General features: G+C 44.0%; 1 protein-coding gene across 2 annotated transcripts in view; it reads left to right on the forward strand.

The window, feature by feature from the left end:
- Positions 1 to 257: 257 nt before the first annotated feature.
- Positions 258 to 25,975, forward strand: part of GDPD3 (glycerophosphodiester phosphodiesterase domain containing 3) — a 148,944-nt gene continuing 123,226 nt past the window's right edge. Inside the window, exon 1 of one of the 2 annotated variants that reach the window (XM_069244061.1) lies at positions 258 to 1,161. In XM_069244061.1, the coding sequence (XP_069100162.1) occupies positions 1,023 to 1,161 (139 nt within the window). In that variant the 5' untranslated portion in view covers positions 258 to 1,022. The remainder of the gene's footprint in view (positions 1,162 to 25,975) is intronic. The other variant, XM_069244060.1, reaches the window with a different exon arrangement.

Here is a 25,975-nt window from a genome sequence, read left to right on the forward strand (position 1 = left end):
TGACATTTAAATCTTGGTTAAGACAGAGGATGCTTCAGCCAGACCTAATGTAGTCCTCGAATAGAATCCGTATTAATACCGGCAGTCCTGGCTTTAGAGAACCATGGAATTGTAGTCCGATGAAGTCACATAAAGCGGCAGAATGTAGCCACCTCCGTTGCACAGATCGGTACTGCATCATCGCTGCATGTGTCCAGTGCCCCTGATTATGACAAGCTCTACACGTTTGCTCTCCTCTCCCTCTTACACGGCGCTGGCCACAGGACGAGTTCGTCATAGTGCTGTGACTGTCACTGTAATAAGACCTTCTCTCGGCGCTGGATGGTGCTGCGCAGCTCAGTAGCTGCAGCAATGACCGTCGACGGGAGGCGCAGCGGGCCTGGCATGACGAGGGGCCACCGCCAGCCATGTTTACAGTGACTAAAGAGTGAAAGAAAAGATTTCAAAAAGAGATGAAATGTGCTGATGTGGGAGTCCGCCTCGCCCGACCGGGGTCATGGCATGCAGGCAGGGCCAGCTCGGGGCTAATGCACTGCCGGAACCAGCTTTTCCAGAAGGCCGGGACACTCCCTGGCTCCTGTGCACTCTCCCCGGCGCAGCAGCAGCTGCAGGTCTGTCGGTTCATCGCCCGGGCATCGACTCACCTACCTGCTCATTCCGAAGCTCGTGACTGAGGCCGTCCTCATCCTCTAACCCTGCCTCCGGTTCCTTCTGGTTCCCTCACACCTCCCATTGAAGCACCTCGACCCCCGCAGCTTCAGGAGATTCACCTCGACGCCCCACACCTTCCCGAGAAATAAACTCTACACCCCACGCCTTGCAGGAGGTCCAACTCGGCGCCCTACATCTTCCAGAGGGCACCTCAACGCCCCACTCCAACCAGGGGGCACACACTGACTTCCCATTCTTTCCAGCGGAACACCTGGGGGGACACCTAGAGCCTCATCCCTTTCAAGGGGCGCTCCTGGACGCCCCACGCCTTGTAGGGAGCACGCCTGAATGCCCACGCCTCACAGGGGACCATGCACAAGCTTCTGTACTACGTGCTGCCAGCTATGGGGGGCTACGCGGCCACTTCCTGCTATCTGCTGAAGCACCCCAACTTGCTGCACAAGAAGAAGGAGCTGGCGTTCCACTGCCGGCACATCTCCCACCGAGGAGGTAAGTGGGGCCTGGTGGGAGGGCGGCGCGTGCCAGGGGCTGACGTCACACCCGTGTGGTCCTAGTGATGCAGTGGCTGCCTCTCTCTGGTGAAACGGAGCCCACTAAATGCGGACACATCAGTTGCGCCACAACATCTGTGCACTGAGGCTGAGGTGCACGGAGGCTAAGTCTATATTAACTGCCTGCTTTTCGATATCTGCAAAGTCAGCATCTCTGTACTGATAAGTGCACTACAGGTATCTATATGGACGCGTGTGTCATCACTATCTGAACCTTGAGCAGATGTAAGCGCTGGGTACAAGTTGTCGAGCTGAGACAAGAGACCAGAAAACGTCTTGAGACCAGTGCGCCTACGTGTACCCTGAGCACAGACCCTGCCTCCCCGAGCTCTGCGGCATGCATGTCTCACCTGTCATAAAAAGCGATTACGTATGAAGTTCCTCACTGCCAAGGTTATTGAGTTTTTTAAAGGCGCTTTGGTCAGCCCTGCCTGCTCTGACAGCGGATAGCATTCGATAAATGTTCGCGTTAGGACAGTGTCAGGACGAAGTCTGATAGCTTTAAATACAGTGTTGAGTTTGGATGGTGTCAGGACCAACCTTTGCTCTTGTGCAGTGAGATAGTGAAAGTTGTGTTTGGACAGTGTCGATGTGAGATCTTTAGAAGTGTGAGACGGTGAATGGTGGACTAGGAAAGTGTTGTAGGAGGTTTTTGGTACTGTGAGAGAGGAAATATGTTTGGGCAAAGCCAGGGAGAGATGTGTTTGCCTAGGTTGTGTGTGAGAAAGGAGTTGTTAGGGGGTGTGGTGGTGTGAATGCTGGGTATGACTCGATGCAGATGAATCGTGTTGCTCTTGCCGCTCGTGCTGCTGGCCGTGTGACCTCTGGAAGAATGCGTGAGGGTTCCCACGCCCTCCTTTCTGATAAAACATTCACCTGGAACACGCTGCCACTTCCAAGAGCACACCCACCTGGACACAAGCCTGTGTGCCTGCTACACACACCCATGGGCAGGACTGAGAAGCTCAGCAGCCCAAGGCAAACCCAGCGCCCCAGTGCGCTCAACTGAGTCCTGGAGAGCGAGGGATGCCAAGAAAAGGCCTGCTGGGGCGGCGCACGTGTAACGGCAGCATCTGGACTGAACCCCGAGCTACAGTTTTCTCTTCTCTGGCTGTCAGATTCCTTCTGACAGCGGTGTGTTTTGGATACCGAGGCTGTAGCCTCATCACTCCATATATATTTTGGAGTTGTTAAATCGCTGTTTTGTTTGTTTATTGATCTGTGACTCTTTGTCACAGTTGAAGTTGGTTCACGTGGTCAGTGCTGTGATGGGCCTGAACCCCGAGCTGCTCACGTTCCCTTTATGTATACTTCCATAGGGTAGGTTTGTGTGAGGTCAGAGGGTCGTCGGGTTAGAACCGGGTGGCTCCTTATAAGACCAACCTCTCTCCATAAGGGGTTCCCAAGCTGCATTTGAAACCACAATTTCTGCATATATTAGTCAACTACAATCTGTAGCCTACCCTTACGTGGATATTAACTTTCCAAGCGGGCGAGAGATTTACGCGGCAGGGCTGGACCTTTGACTTTTGCCGTACAAGGTGAAATGCCAAGACGTGCCCGGTTAACTTTCTCCTCACGGGCATGCACTCAGATACATCTGAAAAGTACCTATTTCGCATATACATTGCACACCTACCTACGACCTATAGCAATGCAACACTTCACAAGGTACTTGCTTAATTCGTAGCTCTTAATGAGTACACTCATCTCTAAAGCCTCCACCCCCATGACTATACCTTTCAGGTAGTGATGAAATACCGATTAATGAACGAAGAGATCGCACGAAGGAGCTAGGAACGTTTACTGACGCTTCATTTCTAAACCAAATCCACCAGCTTGCTATAAGGAATACACAAAAAAACTCTGATGTGCTGTTTGAGATTTGTGATGATATTGCTCTTAGCACCCCGAAGCATAAAGCGTTATTACAGGAATCGGAACAGCGAGATTTGCGGTACAGACCGCGCCTCTACACGCCCACCCAACTGTGAATTTCGGTTGGTCAAACATGCCAAAATGTATGGGTGAAAAACATGCAGTAAATTCGATTTTCTTACAATTTGGTGCAAAAAAACACACAATTTTAATTAAATTCCCTATTTTACAATGTTAAACCCTGAAAATGAGGCATTTATTACATCCAATGCATTACTGCACTAAATAAATATCTACTGGGTGTGGTAGATACACCACTGACTTCGGGTCCAGGGCCTAAGGTGTGATTTTTTGCTTACTATAAGTCAGCTGTATTTATTTCAGGTGTCTAGAATAACTGCGCTTCGAATCCATTGTAAGTGGAAACATTCTCAAACCAGCGGCATAACACCGACCCCTAAAGTGCTAGAGCCCCCATCGTTCAGGGTGGCCCCCGCACCATTCAACTTAAAGCCTAAACTATCTGCAGGTTATCGTGTCTGAGGCCCACTCACACGATTGTGCAAGGGGACTCCACCATCTTGCATTACGCTACTGTTTCAAAAGTGGTTAGCACAGTAAAGACGCGCGCGTTCCCCTCCACTCAGTACTTAAAACTGCCGAGATGGGATACAATGTTTTCCTTGAATGATGGTGTTCTGCCATCTCTTACTTCTTGCCACTCCAGGCAAATGCCTGTTTGTGCAGGGTTATAGGAGTACCTTGTTAACCCGGCTTAGTAATGTTAATTGAATGCATATGCTAATAGGCAAGTCATCTGTTGTTGAACGAAACAACAGAGCTTTAACCCCATTTTCTGAATTGACAACAAAGTGAAAATCCTGGCAACGTTATAGCTTTTTTGGTGTCAGGATTTGGAATGCTGAAAAACAGGCTCACCCCCAGGTACTACCTTAATGGCTATCTACATTCCAGAGACTTACTTAAAGGTACATTCCCATCACAATAGTATGTGCCTGGTAGAAACTAGGTGTGTATGAAATTCACGTAATTTGCTTTTACATATTTATGCAAAATGTAACCAAAATTACGTGTAATTACGCGAAATGCAAATGTTTCACTTAGCGCTATATTTTATTGTAAAAGCATACACGCATCAATTGCCTCACGTTAAGAAAGTAGCCAAAAAACAAAACAAAAGCACCATAAACAACACCTGCTTGTGCTCTGTTGTTTCTGTACATTTGCTGTAATTTTACCCTGAATGGCATGCTTGCGATACATTTTTACTGTGAATGATGCATAATTACGCAAAGTGGCATAATGGCTTAATTTCAGGAATTTCGTGGAAACAAGTGTAATAAAAAATTCCTGAAACATCGTGAATTGTACTGGCATAATTTAAATTTTGCCCAGCCTATTCCAAACACTTGAAGTACAGCAAGTAAACAATTGTGCCATGGAAGAAAGTCTATCTATCCAATTGAGTGTACCCCAGAAGCAAAGCATCTGTCATAAATGCTTTGCTAAAAGAAATCAGACCAGTTGTAAACATTGTGCCAGAAGATATAGCTATTACTATTCCTCTTTCAATATATAGCCCATCAAAATCCATTTGCCATAAAAAATGCCTTCATAACAGATGTCATCGCATGCAAGGGTGCCAGTCCTAAACTGGATGCTGCTGAAATATACGAAAGTAAATATCCCAGAGAGCTGCCGATAAAATAATGCTGCTTTCATGAAAAGCAGGCTGCTGCTCAATATGCCAGGTTGCTACCAGTGGCATCATGGCACTGCCAGTAAGAGAAGGTTACACTTGTAAAATCAAGAGAGGTTCAATGCAGGGTCATTTGCATATTGTATTGCTGATATGATTCATTGGCCACTAGGTGGTAATAATAATAATAATAATGATAATAATAATAATAATAATACAAGTAAATAAAAATAAACAAATGCTAAATAAAAAATAAATCATTAATCAAAATAATAACTCAAAGTTACTAACAATAGCAGACAGCATCAGAATACGTATCCAGTAGAGGGCACATTTCAACTAGAATATATTCATATAGAATTGCATAAAGAGGTGCTTAGTGGTGACCACTTTATGTCAGAGATCAGGAAGAACTGCAAAGCAGGGTGGTTTTCCTCTGGAGCTGTGTCCAGTAATGAGCAAAGTCTACCAAAAGCTTAATCAAGCAGCCCTTTAGCATACTTTTGCACTGGCCCAAAATATTTATGAGGCAACGTAACACTTTGAGGAGCATGCTTGAAATGTTAATGAGTGCTATTGGAAAGCGCTGAAAAGCTAGTTCTTCTCAACTATGCCAGTGGTTGTTTGGATTGCTGCTAAATTATGGCAAGGAAGCTACTGAAACATGGCAGGTATGCTTCTCCAAGTTCCAGAGTTGATACCCAAAGTGGTACACATGGTTATATAGGCAAAGGGTGGTGACCAAATACTGCAGGGCCCTGTTTAAGTATGACAAGTGTGCTGGTAAAATAATTACACCAGGGATTGATGGACAAATATTACAGAGATTATTGCTGATGCCTGCCAGGGGGCTGCACAGCATTTCAGGGATACATCTCAAAGTGGTGCAATGGGTGCAGCTTAAATATGCACAGATGCTAGTCAGACATACAATGCACTGATCTTGCCAGAATGGTGTTCATATGTGTCATGGCTGCGGTTTATGCATTTCCCAAGTGTTGCTCAAATGTTTCAGGGTTGGTCTTCAGATGTGCCATTGTGGCTTCTCAGATAGGCTAGGTATGGTGCTCAACTATGCAAAGGATGTTCCTCAAATATGTCAGGGATGTGCACCAGAGCTTCAGAGGCATTTCTCAAAGTGGTATAAGTAATGCTCAGACATTCGAAGAGTGTGGCTCAAATGAAACAAATGAGCAGCCATTGTATCGCAGGGAGTGGTTCAAAATTACAGTAGTACTAATGGAATAGATCAGGCATGCTGGTTACCCAAGGACTCTGCTCAAAGTTGGAGGGCTGCTGCTCCAATCATCCAAGGGAGCAGCTTAAATATGCTATTAGTTTGGCTGAAATATGACACGAACGCTAGTCTTGTGCACATGGTTGCTGATCATATACACACTAAGGGCCTAATTCACTAGGGGTCTCCGCAGTTGTGGCGGAGGCACCGCAGTCGTGGCAGGGGTCCCACACTCATGGGTGGACGTCCATACAGCAGTTTTCCATTGCAGAGGTCCTGCCACAAGGGCGGGACCTCCGCCATGACTACAGAGGCCCTTTGTGAATTAGGCCCTAGGATTGCTGCTCAGGTTGATAGGAGTGCTGTAGAGCTGTGCCAGAGGTGTGCTGTTCAAATATGCAAGTAGTGCTGCTTCAAGTGCCCAGGAGCAAAACAAATAGGTCTGTGATGGTCCTGAAACATGCCTAAGGCTTTCCTCAGATATTTCAGTTGCACACCTAAACATGCCAGGATGTTTCCAGGGCACCACTCTCAATCTTTTAGCTATGTTTCCCAACACACAGACAAATCTCACGAAATGCCTGGGTGCTCCCTCCAATATGCCATGATGTTGCTCAAATATTGGAACCTTTCTACTCAGATATACAAATGGTGCTGCCTTAACGCACATTAGTTTTTCTGAAACATGCCAAGGTGCTGCTGAAATATAATGAAGCACTGTTTAATTATAATCAAAACAGGCAGCCACCCACAATGTTATTCAATATGGGCAGGGGAAGTGGATACATATAATACAAAAACAGAGGACCCACATACCCACAAATATTATTGCAAGATGAATATAATTGCGACGTGTGATGCAATTAGTAATATGTGCACAACATTTGATTTAAGATGTATAGCACATTCATATTGTTGTGTTTTTCTCACAGATGTCATTTTTATAGCATAATTAATCAACATATACATATGAACTTCATACAATATTTACTCAAAAATCACATTTGCTAACTAAAATGTAACCCTTTGAAACCTCTCTCATACAGCAAACATAGAAACACTCATTCATATTAAAGACATCTGTTAACCATTTCTAGATAATGAACCAAGACTCTTATGCACTTTATTAATTTACATGATTCTGGAGTGCTGATGATTATGACCCTATAAACATTTTTAAAAAAAAGAGGTACGAATACGACTACCCCAGAAAAAAGACTGTGGTCCTGATTGGGGAAACAAGCTCTGTCCTCAATAAATGATCTGTTTTAAAGACACTAAAGGGATCAAGAAGACAGTCTGGTAGGGGTACGAGAGAAGGTGGATTTACCCTTTGGACCGGAACGTGACATAGCTATAATGACTGTGATCTTTGAATTCCACTTGAATTAATGGACTGGGAGGATATGTCTGTCCTGAGGAAGATGGTGGAAAATTATTGCTAAGACCACCGAAATGCGTTGACGCTAGTGGATTAGCTAGACTCACTGGATACGGCCAGAATCAGATGACAAAGTCTCAATCTATTGGCTGTTGGATACCTGAGTGGGACAGCTCTTTGTGATAGACAAAGGAGGGTGTCTTGGGTGTTGTCTCCCTGTTTTTTAGTGTTATATGTATTGAGTACACAGTGATGTGGTTATGGTGTTTGTTGTTAGAATGATATTCTAACTGTTTTGGGTTTTTGTTTTTTAATAATTGTCTATTGAGCCCTTTTTATGGTGGGCATTAATTTATATGGGGTGCTTTATTTCAGAATAAAATTATGTATTGTAAATTTTTATGAATAGAGTATTTGTATGGAGTTATTATTGATCATTTATTATCTCTTTTACATATTCCTTTATTGTGATGGCTCATGGGATCTGCAGTTTGTTTGTAAGCAGACTGTGTGGAGTGAGAGTGTAATATTTCCCTACAAGGTTTTTTTTCTTCTTTTCGTGATTTGGTGCCCCGTCCCCTGGGCGGATAAGTGGTGTGAGGGGCCCTCTCTCGCTTCTTTTTGAGTGCTGATAATTATGGCCAATTAGCACGGAAGGAATGTAGATGCACATTTTGGTGGCCGAAGGAAATTGCCACACCTTCTTCAGGGCAACGATAAGATGCACCCATGCAATGACCAACAGGGTTTCACCATCCAGTAAGGGCCTGCAATGCATATGTATTTTTGTTACAAAACTCAAATACTTCAGTAGGTTACATTACTTTGGCTAGATCAAAAGCAAACGTCCATCAAACCATTAGTACTTCAAACACAACTTAGTGAGACCCTAACATACAGATCCAGCCCACAACAAGCAATATCAGATTTACATATTGAACCTTAGATCCCATAATCACCTCTGAGACACCAGCCAATACTTCTCGTAACTGAATTATGTCAATTGATGAATAAATTGATATGTGTGGCCGCTTACTCGTATTATTTAGACATCCTATGAAAGATAGTAAACAGCTGTCCTTAATCCATATGCATAGCTAACAGTAGAGCATGATACATTCAAGGACTGCATTCAAATCCTTACATCACACAAGAACACAGAGATATTCCACATGACCTCTTAAAAATATTAAATACCTAATCTGTACAATTATTAACAATTTTGAAGACAATGCTTAATATTGAACATGATAAAACATCCTGGAGTTTAGACAGATTTTTATGGACTCAATTTGTGGTCAAATCCTAATTTGAGGAGCCATGTCTGGGGTATCTGTTCACTTATATAGGTTGGCAGCTTTAGACCTTCATCCAACATGTGAGACACGCATACGTTTAGGGACCAAGGTAAATAATCTCTTGATCTGTTGAATATAAAAAACACAGTGTGCTAGTGCCAAATGTTTTCGGGGTCCTAAAGTTGGAAACACCTAGGGCCATGTTTATGGCCAAGTGGCATAGTGCACCAAGTCACCTTTCTGCACTGTGCTGCATCACAGAGAAAGGGCAGAATGTGCTGTATTTATCCCAACACAATCCATTCCTGCCCTTTCCCCAGCGCTGGGGCATCCCCAGTGCCAACGCAGGCACCCTTGAACCATGGTGCAGGGGTGTCTCAGTCGTATGTACAATTGAAGGAGCACCTTCCTGTACTAAATCAATCCCATGAGGCTTTTTCCTATTTCTATTTGTGCTACAGAATGCAGCATACATAGAGGAATAAACAAGGAGAAATAAAGATATTTCTCCTCTTTACGCTTCACCTGGGGAGGCATAGATTTTTGGCACATTCCCAGGTCTACCACTTCTGGTAAATCTGGTAAATCATCAAAGTCTATGGAACTCCTCCCTGGTGCAGAGTAAGGCAACGCAGCAATTTGCGCTGCATTGCTTTACTCTAGATTTATTAAGCAACTCAGGGCCACACAGGGTGTCCTTGCTTGGCTTCAGGAATCTCATTTTTAAGTAAGCGATGCAATAGGGTTCATAATTATACCCCATAGTTCTTTAACCAATAAACATGCAGAATTGAGAACTGGAGTCAAATATACAGTATCTAGTCTTGATGTGCTTCACTAATCTTATGCTATGGCTATGTACAAACAGTATACTATACCTACAGTTTCAAGTTTTCTGTTTCGACTGATTTTTACATATAAATACAGACAGAAAATGATGTGCTTCCAGCCTGTATTTATTTTTAAAAAGCGGAAAAATGCAGAAAAATGTGCTTCCTGAGAGTGACTCTCCATGCTGTCCTTCATGAATTCCAGACCAAAGGCTGAGCAGATAGACATCATGAGGAGTTAAAAACATTATGAGATTTCCTTAAATGCAGGGAAATTTTAAAATATTTGTACATATGCTAATATTAACCTGCGGGTATAGTGTTTTGATATGTTTGGCTGCTTAACGAGACATGCATCAAAATATGAGTGCATGTTTACCAGTTAAATGAATATGGAAATATATAATTTTACAACTCCATTTACTCACAAAACAAAGACAGGTAAATACCGATAAGATGACCAAAAAGTAAATATGGATACATTCAGGTGAAAATGTTAAAGAATAAATACCATAAACCGAGGGCCTTAAATACAAGCCAGAGGAGTATAGGTCATATATATCTAAAAGCTTTATTATTGCACTAAAAGCTCCGAGTACCCAGCAGTGGCCCACATAGAGCGTCCTGGGGATACTGACCGGAATCCCCTAAGCAAACACAATTAGCTAAAGAAAAATCTGAAGACTTAAGCGTATGCAATCGCAAAGGATATGGCCAAATACAAAATAGCCCACACATATAAGGCTTCTAGTTGGTTCTAGTAAAGAGCTCCAAACAGATAAAATAAGCTGTCAAGAAGAACCTGACATATAAAGCTGTGTAGCAAAGATTTAAAAAGCATAAAGCTCCCCAATACTGACCATGTGTTTTTCATGTACCATCACCAGGCAGCACGCAACAAAAATAGAAGCACCCAGGGATCAGCAAGACATCCTTTATATTGACAAACTACACCTGGGGATGGCAAACACAGAGGACAGACTACCACCAATCACACCGCCCCACCCGTACCTTACTAGTGGAAGGTAAAATAAAGATGAACGAAGAACTAGTTTGTCGTAACTTAAGGCTTAGTGGGAGGTCCAGAAAAACCTAAACATCAGACCAATGATGAACAGGCCAAAAGACTTGTTCAATTTCCCTGTGACTGGCACTTAACTTGAATGTTGCCGCAGAAAGGAGGATAAAAAATAAACAAAAGACTTCGGCTCTCTGGCTCTCTAAATATACGTATAAAAGTGCTCTAAATGGGTCAGGACTTGCCAGGGCCCGGCCTTGGCAAAGCACCAAAAAATGATATTGAAACAGGGCCTTATGGAGTCTTCATTCGGTCATTCGCCACGTGAAGACAAAAAATGCCTCCCTACTTGTCACGTGGAAGACCTGCAACACAATTTCAGCGGAAGTTTCGATTGTGGCACAGGGACTAAATGACAGGGGGCTACACTGATCTGTGAGGCCAGCACTTCAGGCACTGATAGACTGCCCGACAGGTCAGTCCTACAATGTGTGTATATTGCTATTACAGAGCATGGCCCAGGAGACAAATAAAGGACTCAATAGTTTGAAAAATAGCTTATTTGTGGTAGCAAAACTGACCTCAGGAATACATGAACATTCACCATGACTCAGTAGTTCATACCACACTGTGATCTAAGCCAGTTACGCAGACTCTCATGCGGTTTGAAGAGGTTTTATACTGGAAGGTGGCCATTCTAGTATACAATTCTATGCTTACATCATATTTTTAACCTTTCATTCATTGGATACTTGCTCCAACGTGCAGAACACACACAATGATTGAAATGTTTGGAGAACGTTCACATTTCTCCTGCATAATGCCAGTTTCAAGTAGGAATTATTTTTTGATGTAAAGCCCCCTTGACTTAATATAGTGCAAAGCAAAGCGCTGTTTGTGCTACTAAGTAAATACTCTATCAACACCTTGCGTTGCTTTGTGTCACTTTGCATGTCTTTGTGGCAGCCAAAGTGTTGATAAATCTGCCACAAAAGTTTGGTATTAGACGTTATATATGAATTACAATGGACTGAGTAGCTTTCATAACACTAGACAGCACATGCTTTAATAGTTCCAAATGGAAACATTTAATGACAAAAATATTGCTCTGATGTATATACTGATTTGGTATTACCAGGTAGCTTATACTTCCTGTTGGAGACGTCAGCATCTTTGCCCTCCCACTTAATAACTCCTGAAGCCAGTGTTATACCACACTCCTGCACTATGTGACCACCTACGTCTGAACGGGGCCACAACTCAGCTCTGAGGCTCTCAACACTCGCAGCAGGCAAGAGGCTTCTTTCAATGACACTGAGGGGCATTTTTATACTTGTTTTGCGTCGAATTTGCATATTTTTTTTTTTTACGCTGGCCTACCCTTTGCGCCGGCTTGCACCATTCCATAAATATGGTGCCCAGGTGGCGCAAGCCGGTGAAAAACATTTTGATGCAAAACTGCGTTAGTGCAGTTTTGCACCAAAAAGTATAAATATGCCCCTGAGTGTCCTAGGCAGTGGCGGCAGACCAGAACGCTACTTTCACTAACACTGAGACCCCGACACTGACAAGGGCCCAACCTAGATTAGAAATGAGGGTCAGAGAGATTGGCATCGGGCAATAGGCCCAATGATTTAAATCCGAGAGCGTCAATCACGGAGAGCAGGCCAGTGCCAACACCCTACTGTCACTAAAACTGTGACCTCAAGGCACTGGCAGAAGACCAGCACTGGAACCCCACTCTATTTAAACCCGAGGGCCCAGCCAGCTGCTGCAGGGCCCCAGGACCATTAGCATTGAGGGTTTGATTCTTGATGGCCCTCTCTCAAATTATAGTGAAAAACATGAGAGCGTGGGAGGCTGAGTAGCCAAACATTCAAGCCAGCACCTGTGGGGGTCACCCTCAGAGTGATTTGAACCGTACATTTCACATTCCCTAAACCAACGACCTCCACCACCTGGAACCACTGGCTTAAATTAAGCCACCCACCTTGTTAGTTGAAGCCGCTGGCAGGGCCCAGAGCCCCTTTAGGATAAAAAAGTTCAAGGACTGTCATTGAGGTGAGCAGTGGTAGGTGCAGTGCTTAATTTGTAAATAAAAACGTGCCGGTGCCCATAGCTCTCCTCTGAAACACACGGTTGCTGCAATTGAATGTGCGAGCACAGAATACCGAGTCATTGTAATCCTGAAGCCACCTCGGGTCTCTTTAATCCATTTACTGCCACTCCCTGCCCCATCAGCTCACTCTTGCACCTTTCTGCTTTCTCCTTTTGTGACATTTTCTCGTTTTTCTCTTCCTCCACCTTTCCCATATGTGTCTTTTGCACACAGTAAATGCTTGAGGCAGAAAAATAAGTGCCGGCCCTCAAAAAGAAGTGCTGGCCCCAGCACCGGAAACCACCAACACAAATTAAGCACTGGGTCGGTGCCATGAAAATACTTTGTAGAGGCTTAGCACTTTTTATTGTATCACGTTGCAGAACAAGGTTTGCTGGCAGGTTTAAAGAAATGCCAGTAAGAGGGTGAACATTATGAAGTGGATTTGAGCCATTCATGCAGTGTCCCCTTCGCTCTAGCCGGGTGCGGTCCAATGAAAGGCTCTGGATAAACCAGCCTATGAGCTATAGCAGCAGTACACAGCGAGCCGCTGATGCAGCGCTCGCAATGGTAAGCCTGCTGTTGCATTGTATGAGGTATCCCTTTGTCAGCAATGCACTGGCTTGAGTTGTTCTTTCTGCCTGTGTGATCTCACTGCTGCAGTAACAGCCATGTCGCTATCACAGTGTGAGTTATCCTGCTGAGCCGCACCCCCTGGGATTCTAGGCCACAGTTCGCCCACTGCAGTACCTGCACTTCTGCTTATTAATGTTAACAATAAACAGCTGCACCAGAAAAAGTGACATTCCTCTCTGTGTTACAATCCTCTCGAGGCAATAATGCTCTTCATCTAAGAGCCCTCACTGCATTCTTCGCAGAAGTCGCCTCCAGGCAATTTTCCACTTCGTTCAACATTCTATTCCATTTCACTCCAATTAGTATTCCTTTTGTGTAGTATTCCACCCTAAGCAGTATTTATTGCATGCAACAATCCCCTCGAATACAACATTCAACTCCATGTAGCATTCTTCCCATTTAACAGACCACTTTATGTGCCACTGCGATTAATGTAGCATTTCACTCCATCCAATGTTATATTAAACCTACTCTGTGCCAATTTCACTTTAAGCAATGTTCCTCTCTATGCATCATTTCACTCAATTTGCCATACTTGCCCAGGCAGCACTTCGATTTATGCAGCAGCCCGCTCTATGCAACAATTCTATCCATTGACTTCATATAACATTCCACTTCATGCAATATCCAACTTCATGTATCATTCAACACCCTGTAATAATCATTTTCATGAAGTACTCCACTCTGCAGCGTTCCAGTCCTTCCAACATTCTACCTCATGCAATATTCCAATCCAATTTGTGTTACATGTTTCTCCGTGCAACATTACCCTCTGTGTAACTCTGCACTTCATGCTTTTACCCAAATCAAATAAGCTTTATTCAACAGAAATTGTCATAAAAGCATACGTACAAAAAAAACAAAAGCAATATGTAAGGAAATGCCTCCATGGCATGGTTGCCCCCTGACTTTTTGCCTTTGCTGATGCTATGTTTACAATTGAAAGTGTGCTGAGGCCTGCTAACCAGGCCCCAGCACCAGTGTTCTTTCCCTAACCTGTACTTTTGTATCCACAATTGGCAGACCCTGGCATCCAGATAAGTCCCTTGTAACTGGTACTTCTAGTACCAAGGGCCCTGATGCCAAGGAAGGTCTCTAAGGGCTGCAGCATGTCTTATGCCACCCTGGAGACCTCTCACTCAGCACAGACACACTGCTTGCCAGCTTGTGTGTGCTAGTGAGGACAAAACGAGTAAGTCGACATGGCACTCCCCTCAGGGTGCCATGCCAGCCTCTCACTGCCTATGCAGTATAGGTAAGACACCCCTCTAGCAGGCCTTACAGCCCTAAGGCAGGGTGCACTATACCATAGGTGAGGGTACCAGTGCATGAACATGGTACCCCTACAGTGTCTAAACAAAACCTTAGACATTGTAAGTGCAGGGTAGCCATAAGAGTATATGGTCTGGGAGTTTGTCAAACACGAACTCCACAGCACCATAATGGCTACACTGAAAACTGGGAAGTTTGGTATCAAACTTCTCAGCACAATAAATGCACACTGATGCCAGTGTACATTTTATTGCAAAATACACCCCAGAGGGCACCTTAGAGGTGCCCCCTGAAACTTAACCGACTGTCTGTGTAGGCTGACTAGTTCCAGCAGCCTGCCACACTAGAGACATGTTGCTGGCCCCATGGGGAGAGTGCCTTTGTCACTCTGAGGCCAGTAACAAAGCCTGCACTGGGTGGAGATGCTAACACCTCCCCCAGGCAGGAGCTGTGACACCTGGCGGTGAGCCTCAAAGGCTCACCCCTTTGTCACAGCCCAGCAGGGCACTCCAGCTTGCTGGAGTTGCCCGCCCCCTCCGGCCACGGCCCCCACTTTTGGCGGCAAGGCTGGAGGGAACAAAGAAAGCAACAAGGAGGAGTCACTGGCCAGTCAGGACAGCCCCTAAGGTGTCCTGAGCTGAGGTGACTCTAACTTTTAGAAATCCTCCATCTTGCAGATGGAGGATTCCCCCAATAGGGTTAGGATTGTGACCCCCTCCCCTTGGGAGGAGGCACAAAGAGGGTGTACCCATCCTCAGGGCTAGTAGCCATTGGCTACTAACCCCCCAGACCTAAACACGCCCTTAAATTTAGTATTTAAGGGCTACCCTGAACCCTAGAAAATTAGATTCCTGCAAACTACAAGAAGAAGGACTGCCTAGCTGAAAACCCCTGCAGAGGAAGACCAGAAGACGACAACTGCCTTGGCTCCAGAAACTCACCGGCCTGTCTCCTGCCTTCCAAAGAACTCTGCTCCAGCGACGCCTTCCAAGGGACCAGCGACCTCTGAATCCTCTGAGGACTGCCCTGCTTCGAAAAAGACAAGAAACTCCAGAGGACAGCGGACCTGCTCCAAAAAGACTGCAACTTTGTTTCAAGGAGCAGCTTTAAAGACCCTGCAATCTCCCCGCAAGAAGTGTGAGACTTGCAACACTGCACCCGGCGACCCCGACTCGGCTGGTGGAGAACCAACACCTCAGGGAGGACCCCCGGACTACTCTACGACTGTGAGTACCAAAACCTGTCCCCCCTGAGCCCCCACAGCGCCGCCTGCAGAGGGAATCCCGAGGCTTCCCCTGACCGCGACTCTCTGAAACCTAAGTCCCGACGCCTGGAAAAGACCCTGCACCTGCACCCGCAGCCCCCAGGACCTAAAGGACCGGACTTTCACTGGAGAAGTGACCCCCAGGAGTCCCTCTCCCTTGCCCAAGTGGAGGTTTCCCCGAGGAAGCCCCCCCTTGCCTGCCTGCAGCGCTGAAGAGATCCCTTGATCTCTCATAGACTAACATTGCAAACCTGACGCTTGTTTCTACACTGCACCCGGCCGCCCCCGCGCTGCTGAGGGTGAAATTTCTGTGTGGGCTTGTGTCCCCCCTGGTGCCCTACAAAACCCCCCTGGTCTGCCCTCCGAAGACGCGGGTACTTACCTGCAAGCAGACCGGCACCGGGGCACCCCCTTCTCTCCATTCTAGCCTATGCGTTTTGGGCACCACTTTGAACTCTGCACCTGACCGGCCCTGAGCTGCTGGTGTGGTGACTTTGGGGTTGCTCTGAACCCCCAACGGTGGGCTACCTTGGACCAAGAACTGAACCCTGTAAGTGTCTTACTTACCTGGTAAAACTAACAAAAACTTACCTCCCCCAGGAACTGTGAAAATTGCACTGTGTCCACTTTTAAAGTAGCTATTTGTCAATAACTTGAAAAGTATACATGCAATTGAAATGATTCAAAGTTCCTAACGTACTTACCTGCAATACCTTTCAAACAAGATATTACATGTTAAATTTGAACCTGTGGTTCTTAAAATAAACTAAGAAAATATATTTTTCTATAACAAAACCTATTGGCTGGATTTGTCTCTGAGTGTGTGTATCTCATTTATTGTCTATGTGTATGTACAACAAATGCTTAACACTACTCCTTGGATAAGCCTACTGCTCGACCACACTACCACAAAATAGAGCATTAGTATTATCTCTTTTTACCACTATTTTACCTCTAAGGGGAACCCTTGGACTCTGTGCATGCTATTCCTTACTTTGAAATATCACATACAGAGCCAACTTCCTACACAATACATAAACCACTAACCAAACATTAAAGAAAAAGCATTAAGACTCAGGTAGAATACATGGTGTTGGCACAAATAAAACTGTAAAATACAGGGTTTTGTAGTTAAAAGCTGTGCTAAAAATATTAATAAGAAAAATAATATATATATATATATATATATATATATATATATATATATATATATATATATATAATCTGTTCAAAATAATATAAAAACACAAGAAATAAAAAAAGTAATAAAATGATTGTGATCACCCAGCAGGTTGCATATGGCTATAGTTATAGAATTTACTGCTCAGTCACTAGCTAAATGTATTATTTTTCTGTGTCTAAGGGTAGCCCATAAGAATTTGGACATGGTGTTGCAAATGTATATGGTTGGCAAAGACTGGTAGAACACATAAGCTGGTCAACATTGTATCAAGTCCATGGATCTCAGTAATGGCAGCAGAAGTATCTTTCTTGGCGAGTTATACAATGAACAAAATAGAATCGTATGGAAAGAACTTTGCTCAGTAACCATGTCACACGCGCATTTGGCCATAGGCCTCGACCAGTCATTTGTGGCTGGAAAACTCACCAAGTGATGGAAAAGATCTAGCTTGAACCTGTTTAAAACAACTCTGTGCTGTTCGTTGCTCACCTCCTTTAGATATAGTTGCATCCCAGGTGAGGTTAAGATCAACTGTTTTTTAAGAACACTTGGCTTAAGCTGTTCAACAGTTAGACTTACTTCTAAATGTGACAAGCAGTCTTTTTTCAGTTTTTTTTCTTGTGACAGCTCATAGGGTTTCGGGTTTATAGTAGTAGTCTGGGTGCCCTGGATCAGTCAACTTATTTTACGTGACCCAGCCATTTTACTCTTCCTACATTAGGACATAAGGCAGTCCCATATAATCTCTTGGTTCAGCTTGGTGTACTCGGAAGTCCATATCTTGTGCCATAGCAAAATCTGTTGAGTTTTAACTAGGTTTGCAATGAGCGGGACCCCTAATTCCGAATGGCATACATGTGATGGACTACTCTGTGGGAGAGAAAGAAGATACTTCAGGAAGGCATTCTCTGTCAGCTGCAGGGTGTCATGGTTTACATGCCTACAAAGGCCTGCCTCTTACATGGCTGTTGACAGACATTTGGCCTTATACACTGTCAGTATCTCCCTAGGGGGTTTCTTACCAACCTTGCAAAAATAATTGCGTAAGGCTGCAATAGTTTTCTGGAAGTGTAGCTCTCTGGTTCTAATTGCCATCTGCTATGCCCCTTTTACGTCAAACATGATCCCCTGGTAGGAATAGGACGTAACGTAATCAATTCTAGTATCTTTTATCATGAGGCTGGGGCTTTTCAGTAACACTTTCCTGCACCTCATAACAATTGTCTTGCTTTTATTGACTAATAGCCCCAGTTCCTCCATATAGGACACAAAGCACGTTAGTAACTGTTGTAGTGCAAGGGGGGTTCGCGCCATTAGGACAGCATCATCAGCGTATAAAAAGGAGGGAATGGGCCGGGACCCTATCTGGGGCAGGTTGTTACAATTAGCATATAGTACATTACCCAGACTATTAATGTATAAGGAAAAGAGAAAGGGTGCCTGAACACAACCCTGCCTTACACCCCTCTCTATGCCAAAAGGCTAGGTACATTCGCCCTTTAGTCCGTATCGCACTCTGGCGCTACATCCATGATATGTTTCCCTGAGAAATTGTATGATCGGTAGGTCCACCCCTATGTTCCCCATGATTGCCCACAATTTACTATGGATTACGCAGTCAAAGGCAGCAGTTAAATCAACAAAGACCAGGTACAATCTCCCCTGTTGGATAGTGGTGTATTTCTCGATCAGCATGCTTATGTTCAGACTGTGTTCCATGGTTCCTACTCCCTCATGGAACCCGTACTGTAAGTCAAATAAGACATTCTTGTCCTGGGCCCATTCCTGTAGGCTGTCGAAGATAATGCGAACTGCCACTTTCAGCATCGAATATAGGAGAGAGATAGGACGGTAACAAGTGGGGCTATGTCTTTCTTCCTTTTTGAAGATTAGGACAATGATTGATTCCCTCCAAGTTTTCTGTAGGCCACCTTGAAAAAATGCATTCAGGACTTGAGTAAGCAGTGCCCCCCAGAGGGTCATGTTGGCTTTAAACAGATCTACAGGGATGAAGTCCGGACCCGGCACCTTGACTGCTTTGCTTGCGTTTAGGGCAGCAATGATCTCATCCAAGGTAAATGCCAGCTTGATAGCGATTCTTTTGCCCCCGTTACTTTCCCTATCAGTTGCAACATCTACTGTCAGCTTTAACCTGTTAATAGTGTCGGAATAAATATTGGAAACGTGACTAATCCAGTCTCCCTCACTAATAGCCATTTCAAGGCGTGGTCCGGTATCAGGCTGGAGGTAGGATTAATTAATTACCCACTAAAAAGCTGCAGTGTCTTTACTAATGCTTGCTACATGCAGTTTCTCCCATAGATCTTCTTTTAATACTGTTTTCCTCTGCATTAAAACATGCTTAGAGTTTTTCCTAGCAACCCTGACTTCGTTTACGCACCATGGTCGTTTTTGTAGTGCTAGTTTCAGCGTTCTGTGGGCTTTGGAACAATGTTCATCAGACCACCCTCTCATCCTGTTGTTGCTGCAATCCCCGCCTGTAATTACTAGTCCCCCCTTAACATCCCCAGCAATTTTTGGAAACTCTGAATGATATCCTTGGGGTGAGAACCCAGGTCTAGACAACTTTCAAAAGCCGATGTACAACCACAGATAAACTTTTTTAGAAACTCTTGGGGATCAATCTTTGACCAGCACAAGGTACACCTGTTGAACCTGTTAATGTCCATAGCTCCCACCGTACGGTAGTTGGGAAGTAGCACTTTGGATAAAAAATCCCTTGATGCCATATCCAACTCTATGCTCAGTGTGTAGTGGTCGCTGCATGCAACTGTGTGGGTAATACAAATTCAAGCCCTTGCGGCTGTTTGTGACCAAGATGTAATCTATCACTGAGTTTTTCCCTTGGCTACTGAACGTAGTTGCAAATGGGATTGGAGGGCAGCAAATCTTGTTACAGAATGCAAGGTCAATACTGAATATGAGATCATTCAATTGTTCCCCACAGGTGGAGTGTGTAAAATGTGAGTGTCCAGCGTTCCCCCTTTCACTTAAATCACAGACCTTTTCTGAAGCCCTAGTGCAAACTTCGGTATTGAAATCTCCCCCCCATAGAAATAACAAATCCTGGAATTTTCTGTTCTGAGAGCTTCAATATCCCTTTTTTGTAGTGTCAAGGCTGTTTTTAACTCAGCTTTCGGGATGTTGTTATAGAAGTTAATTAAGGCCATCACCCATGTTGCTGATGTTTCAACAATGGTATGATGATAGGGTTGCGGAGCCAGCATAGTCATACTAGCTGCTCTCAGGGTGTTTGAAACATAGGTACAGATCCCCCCCTTTGCTCTCGCAGAGTTAGATGGTTCCTCCGGGGTATGATAGGTTCTAAAATCATTTAGGTGGATTTGGTTTATTGCCCATGTTTTTGTACACAGACTACAGTAAATCTATTAACAAAATCACACCAGTCTGCTATTACCACCTTAGACAGTAAACCTGCCACGTTCCAGAATGCTATCCTTGTCTTTCCCTCAGGAACAGCACTTTCACAATTGACCAAGTGGTCCTGAATCGGTAGATTGGATCTGTCCAGGGCGGGGTGAGGATGTTTTTAGAGCCAGCAGTAGGAAAGGCAGTCAAACAAGAAAGTATGTATGTTGCATGGAAGGGACAGTAAATTAGCAGGGATGTCGGGTGGTGCATGGAGTCAGTCATTCTCATCTAGAGTAGAAGAAATGCCTGCTAAATGGTTGGTGGACCTGGCCCTGTCACACGGGGGGAGACTGAGATCCTTAAACTGAATGTGTGAGTACCCCGGTGTGCTTGTCCTTGCATCTAAGGCCACCAGATTGTCAACTAAGCTCCTAGCCCTAAGTGTCAGCTCAATTGTTTCAAGACAGGTGACTGGATCTGGCCTTCTAACTCTATCAATTATGTCCTAGTGTATTATAGAGTAACAGCCCCTCACATGGCGGATCCAATGGATCATCTTGTTTCTCACAAAATCTCCCCCTTCCTTATGGAATAGTAGGTGTAATTTGGGGACATTAACCATTAGGACAGTGTTGTTAGAATTAGCCTGATTAGCAGCAGGCTGTCCAACATAATTTGGAACTTTATCTTTCATTGGTCTAGGCAATTGATGGTGAAGTCTTGGGTTGTCGCCCCTATTTAGGTATATTTTATGTGGGGGCCTAGCAAGAGTTCTTGATCCCACCGCCTGATAAAGGATGACCAATGCGGGGCACCAGGCTGGCAGCAGCGGGGGAGGGGTGCAATTGCAAATCTTGTTACCGGTGTTCGAGGGCAATTTGGTCGAAAATGTTGAGGGACCTGGGGCATTAGGGTGGTGCTACTGTTGTGATCCCTGATGGATGTCACGTCTACACATGTTAGCTGTTTGACCATTGTAATGAAGGAATTAACCTTAGATTTGAGCTCCGATACCTCATCCTTTAGATCTTTTATGCATGAGATGTCCTGAGCATTAGGCAGGTCTCGGCTTGTGTCTGTTGCTCCTGTATCTGCTATCCCACCCATCAATACACTTAGGTCAGGATCGTCATGTGATATATCAATTAGGGGACTGAAGTGATTGGTGCAATGAAGGGCCTCGCTTCCAGTAGGTGGAGGCGCATTCGCTTGTGACAAGGGTGAATGAGTAATAGCATTTCTCGTTTTGCCCTGCCCTGTAGAAGTGACAGCCGGTACCCCACATCTTTTGAACATCTCTGGGATTTTCCTATGGCCCTCCCTTGGCCTTAGTGGGAAACATTCACTCTGCATACCTTTAGAGGCTCTATCCGGAGAGGAGGTCAAAATATCCTCACAGTCAATCAGGAGAATATTTATCCTATCCCTTACGCAGTTACTTGCTGCATGCTTTTGCTGTTTATGTTTTTTACTGTGTGCCACCCCTTCCCCGCCCTCATTTGCTTTCCTTTACCCATCGCAATTACTTTTGCCAGAGGGTGATCCCTTAGGGATAGTGTAAGACAATATGGCCATCCCCAGGGTCTAAAAAATACAGGACCACTTACAAGGTCTGCTTAAAAGTGAATGTTTGGGGAGTGGCCCAGTCCGGCCTCCTTCGGGCTCTGACTGGCATGGACGGGCCCGCCCTTAGCCCGGGCTTTGTCCGGGCACATGCTGCGCTGCGGTGTGCCCCCACATGCGTTATAGCGCTCGTTGTTCTGGACAAGTGGGTGCAGGTACTGGAGAAAACAGCTGCCTCCTGGGGCCACAAAGCATTCTGGAATATGTAGTCCCTTGTCAAAGTTTCTAGCGCATCCCCATTCTGTCTTCTCCATGAAACACTCCACTTCCCAAAACAGTTCACAACATGCACCATATCTGTCTCTCCATGTAAAGTTGCACTGTCGGCAGGATGCAACATTCTACTCTGTGCATCATTCTGCTTCTTGTAAACATGTCAAGCCATGGAACAATCTGATGCATGCACCATTCCAATTCATAGTATAATCCACTCCCTGCTACATTTCACTTTATGTATCTTACCTCTCCATGCTCATTCCGCTCCCATATACCAATAATTTCAGTGCAACATTCTGGTTGCATGATGCATTCCATGCTTTATAGAATTTCTCTTCAGGTAACAGTCAGTTTGTGCAACATCCCACTCTATGCACAATTCCATTCCACTCCGTCTAATATTGTTCTTCATGTGCCATTCCTAATGGTGCAAGTTCACACTCATGGCGGCGTATTGATCTATTCAGCTCCAGATACCATCCCTCTCCTTGCAGAACTTCAATCCAAGATAAATACGTTTCCGTACAACATCCCGCTCGATGCTACATTCTACTGTATGCAGCATTCCACACCATGTAACAGTCCATTCCATTCAATGATCCATTCAGTTCCAGTTAATATTTCACTCCATGCAACACTGCACTCAATGGAATATTCAACTCTAACCCTCAATCCATCGCCATCCAACATCCCTTATTCATTCAATACTCTATTTTAAGTAACATTTCACTCCATGAAACATTCTCTGAACACAAAAGTCCTTAGTGTAACATTAAACTCTACATAATATTCCACTCCATGTAACGTCCCTCTTCAGGTAACATTTCACTTCATGTTACAATCCTCTTCTTGCAAACCCGAGTCAATGCAGTATTCCACTTCGTTCCACTTGCAACATCATCTACTTCTAAAACTATTCCATTTAATGTTCTATTCTGGTAACATTTCTTTCCATACAACACTGCACGCTGGCCAACATTCCGCCTCATGCAATATTACAGTTACTTCTACTCTATGTCACATTTCTCTCATTTAACATTCCACTCAATACTATATACCAGTTCATGCAACATTGTTCTCCATTCGGCATTCCACTGCATGCAACAGTTCCATCCAAGCAGAATTCCACTCCTTGCAAATCTACAATCTATGCAAATATCTATTCCATCGCATTCCGTATATCATTACAGTCCAGCAATCCCCCTTCCTGTGTAACATTTCATACACCGTTCCACTCTATTTAACATTCCTCTCCACAGAAGATTCCATTCCATGCAGTATTCTGCTCACTGTAAAGTCTCCATGTGACATTCTTCTCCAGGCAACACTTAACTCCATGATATATTCTAGTCCATTTTGTCTAATAATCCACTCCATGCAAAAATCAACCCCAGTCAAACTTCAATACTGCAAAATGCTCTGCATCAAAATTTCCACTCCATGCAGCATGTTATTATGTGCAACATTTCACTCTATGTAACAGACTTCCTTATACTACTATTCTTCATGCAACATTGTACTCTGTAATAATCCACTTCTCTACTTGTAACAATTTCCCCTCAAGTAGCGTTTCTCCCAAGCTAAACTTCTTCATCCAGCGCTCAACGGCTCACAAAATTCTGCCTCTGGTAACATTCTCTCTGCTCTGTATAACATTTGACTCTAGGCAACATTCCACTCCATGTAAAATTCCTCTCTCTGTGACATCTAACACCACACAATAGCTTACGTCATGCAGTATTCCACTGCATATAACATAACTTTCCTTTCAGTATTCAACTCAGTTCCACTCCAGGGATTGCTCCTCATCATGTAACATTCTTCTAAAAGAAACAATCTATCTAATTAAATGTTCATGTCCATTCCTCAATAGGCAACATTCCGCTCCACATTATACTCTACTCTGTACAGCATACCACTGTATGTAAAATTATTTTCTTTGTGACAATCCACAACATGCAATATTCCACTTCATTCCTATGTAGGCAACATTTTTATCCTTTTAACCTTCTACTCTATACAATATTCTTTTTCACTCCATATAACATTCCTTCCTATGTAATATTCCATCTGTTGTACTTCATGAACCATTCTACTGCTTGCAGTTAGAAACGTATTTTTTTCATTCCAGGAAAGGTTCCCATGTAACATTCCCTTACAAATAATATTCCACCCCATGTAACATTTCTGTCCTGTAGCATCTTTCCTTGCAGCATTTCACTAAATGTAGGACTTAACTCCATGCAATATTTCCCTACATGCACCACTCCACTATTAAAATTGTGCCTCTCTGTGCAATAACCTACTCTACTCACCTCTCTGTAACATTTTCACAATACAACATTCCTCTCCAAGTAACTTCTTCCCCAGGCAGCACTCCACTCCATTCAATGGTCTATCACTCTCCATTTAACATCCCACATCATGCAGCCATTGTCTATTTGCAGCATTCCACTCAAAGTAGTATTCCATTTAAAATTCTCCTCCATTCAGCATTTCACTCTGTGCAACATCCTACTCTATACAACATTTCGCATGTAACATTTTAGCCCATGGCAAATTTCACTCTCTATAGTGTTTCACACCATGCAGCATTTGTTCCATGCAACATTTTGCTTAATTAATGTTTTACGGCATATAATATCTCATGCCTCGCAACATATTATGTACATCATGCAACATTCATCACAATGCTCCATTCCACTCCATTTAACCCTCCCCTCTTTTCAACATTGCATCTGCATCATTTCACCCCATGTACATTCTATTCTGTGTAATATTCCAGTCCAAGCTATATCCATCGGCTGGCAACATTCCTCTGTGTGCATCCTTCTTCTCCATTTAACATTTCTCCAGAGCCCATAAAATTCACATACATCTTTGCAAAGTCTGCCCTGCTCTTCATCTGATGATACATACTTCCAGCAGATAATGTTCCTAGGGTGGACATCCAGAGACAACATGAATGCCACAGGTTCAAATCTTGTTGCGCTATCTCACCTTTTTATCCAAGGTTAATAAAATTTGTATAACTGAGTTGGGTGATAATAATACCTGTTAGTTATAGTGCTTCTTAATAGCAAAAGAAAAAAAAATATATAGTCAATACTCTCTAAATTTAGATTTTAAAAGGCAAATATGCTTAATTTCCAAATGCATTTTAGGCTCGAGCCTGAGACGCATGCGCTTGCGCATGCGTTTTTTTTTTTTTTTTTTTTTAAATGTGTTTTTATTATTTATTATCACACAACAAAATTACACAAGTGAAAGCTGTCAATAAGAGTAACATTTGCAACAGGTTCGTTCATCACATCACCCTAGACGGCTTATGTACCATGACTGGGCTATGCTGTGCTTCGCCCACTTCCGCGCCACTGCCAGAGAGAACGTGTTGCCACGGGCTGGAGCAGGGGGGGGAATAGTCCTGACTGGACATCATATTAAAGCATCCTGTTGCATTGGAAAGAAAAAAAAAAAAAAAAAAAAACAGAAAAAAGAAAAGAAAGAAAGAGAAAGAGGGGAAATACTGTGGGGGGGGGATAAAGGCCGGGGGGGGCCCTCAAGACGGAGGAAGCGGGGGCAGAGGAGGAAAGGAAGACACGCGCGCGAGCATTGGGTCATGCGTCCCTTTGTGTGCTGGTGTTATTGCTAGTTGGTTACCGCCTATTAGGTTATACAATTTCATGTTGTCTCCCCCAGCTCCTG

Source organism: Pleurodeles waltl, chromosome 7 (genome assembly GCF_031143425.1).
Source record: "Pleurodeles waltl isolate 20211129_DDA chromosome 7, aPleWal1.hap1.20221129, whole genome shotgun sequence".
NCBI lineage: Eukaryota > Metazoa > Chordata > Amphibia > Caudata > Salamandridae > Pleurodeles > Pleurodeles waltl.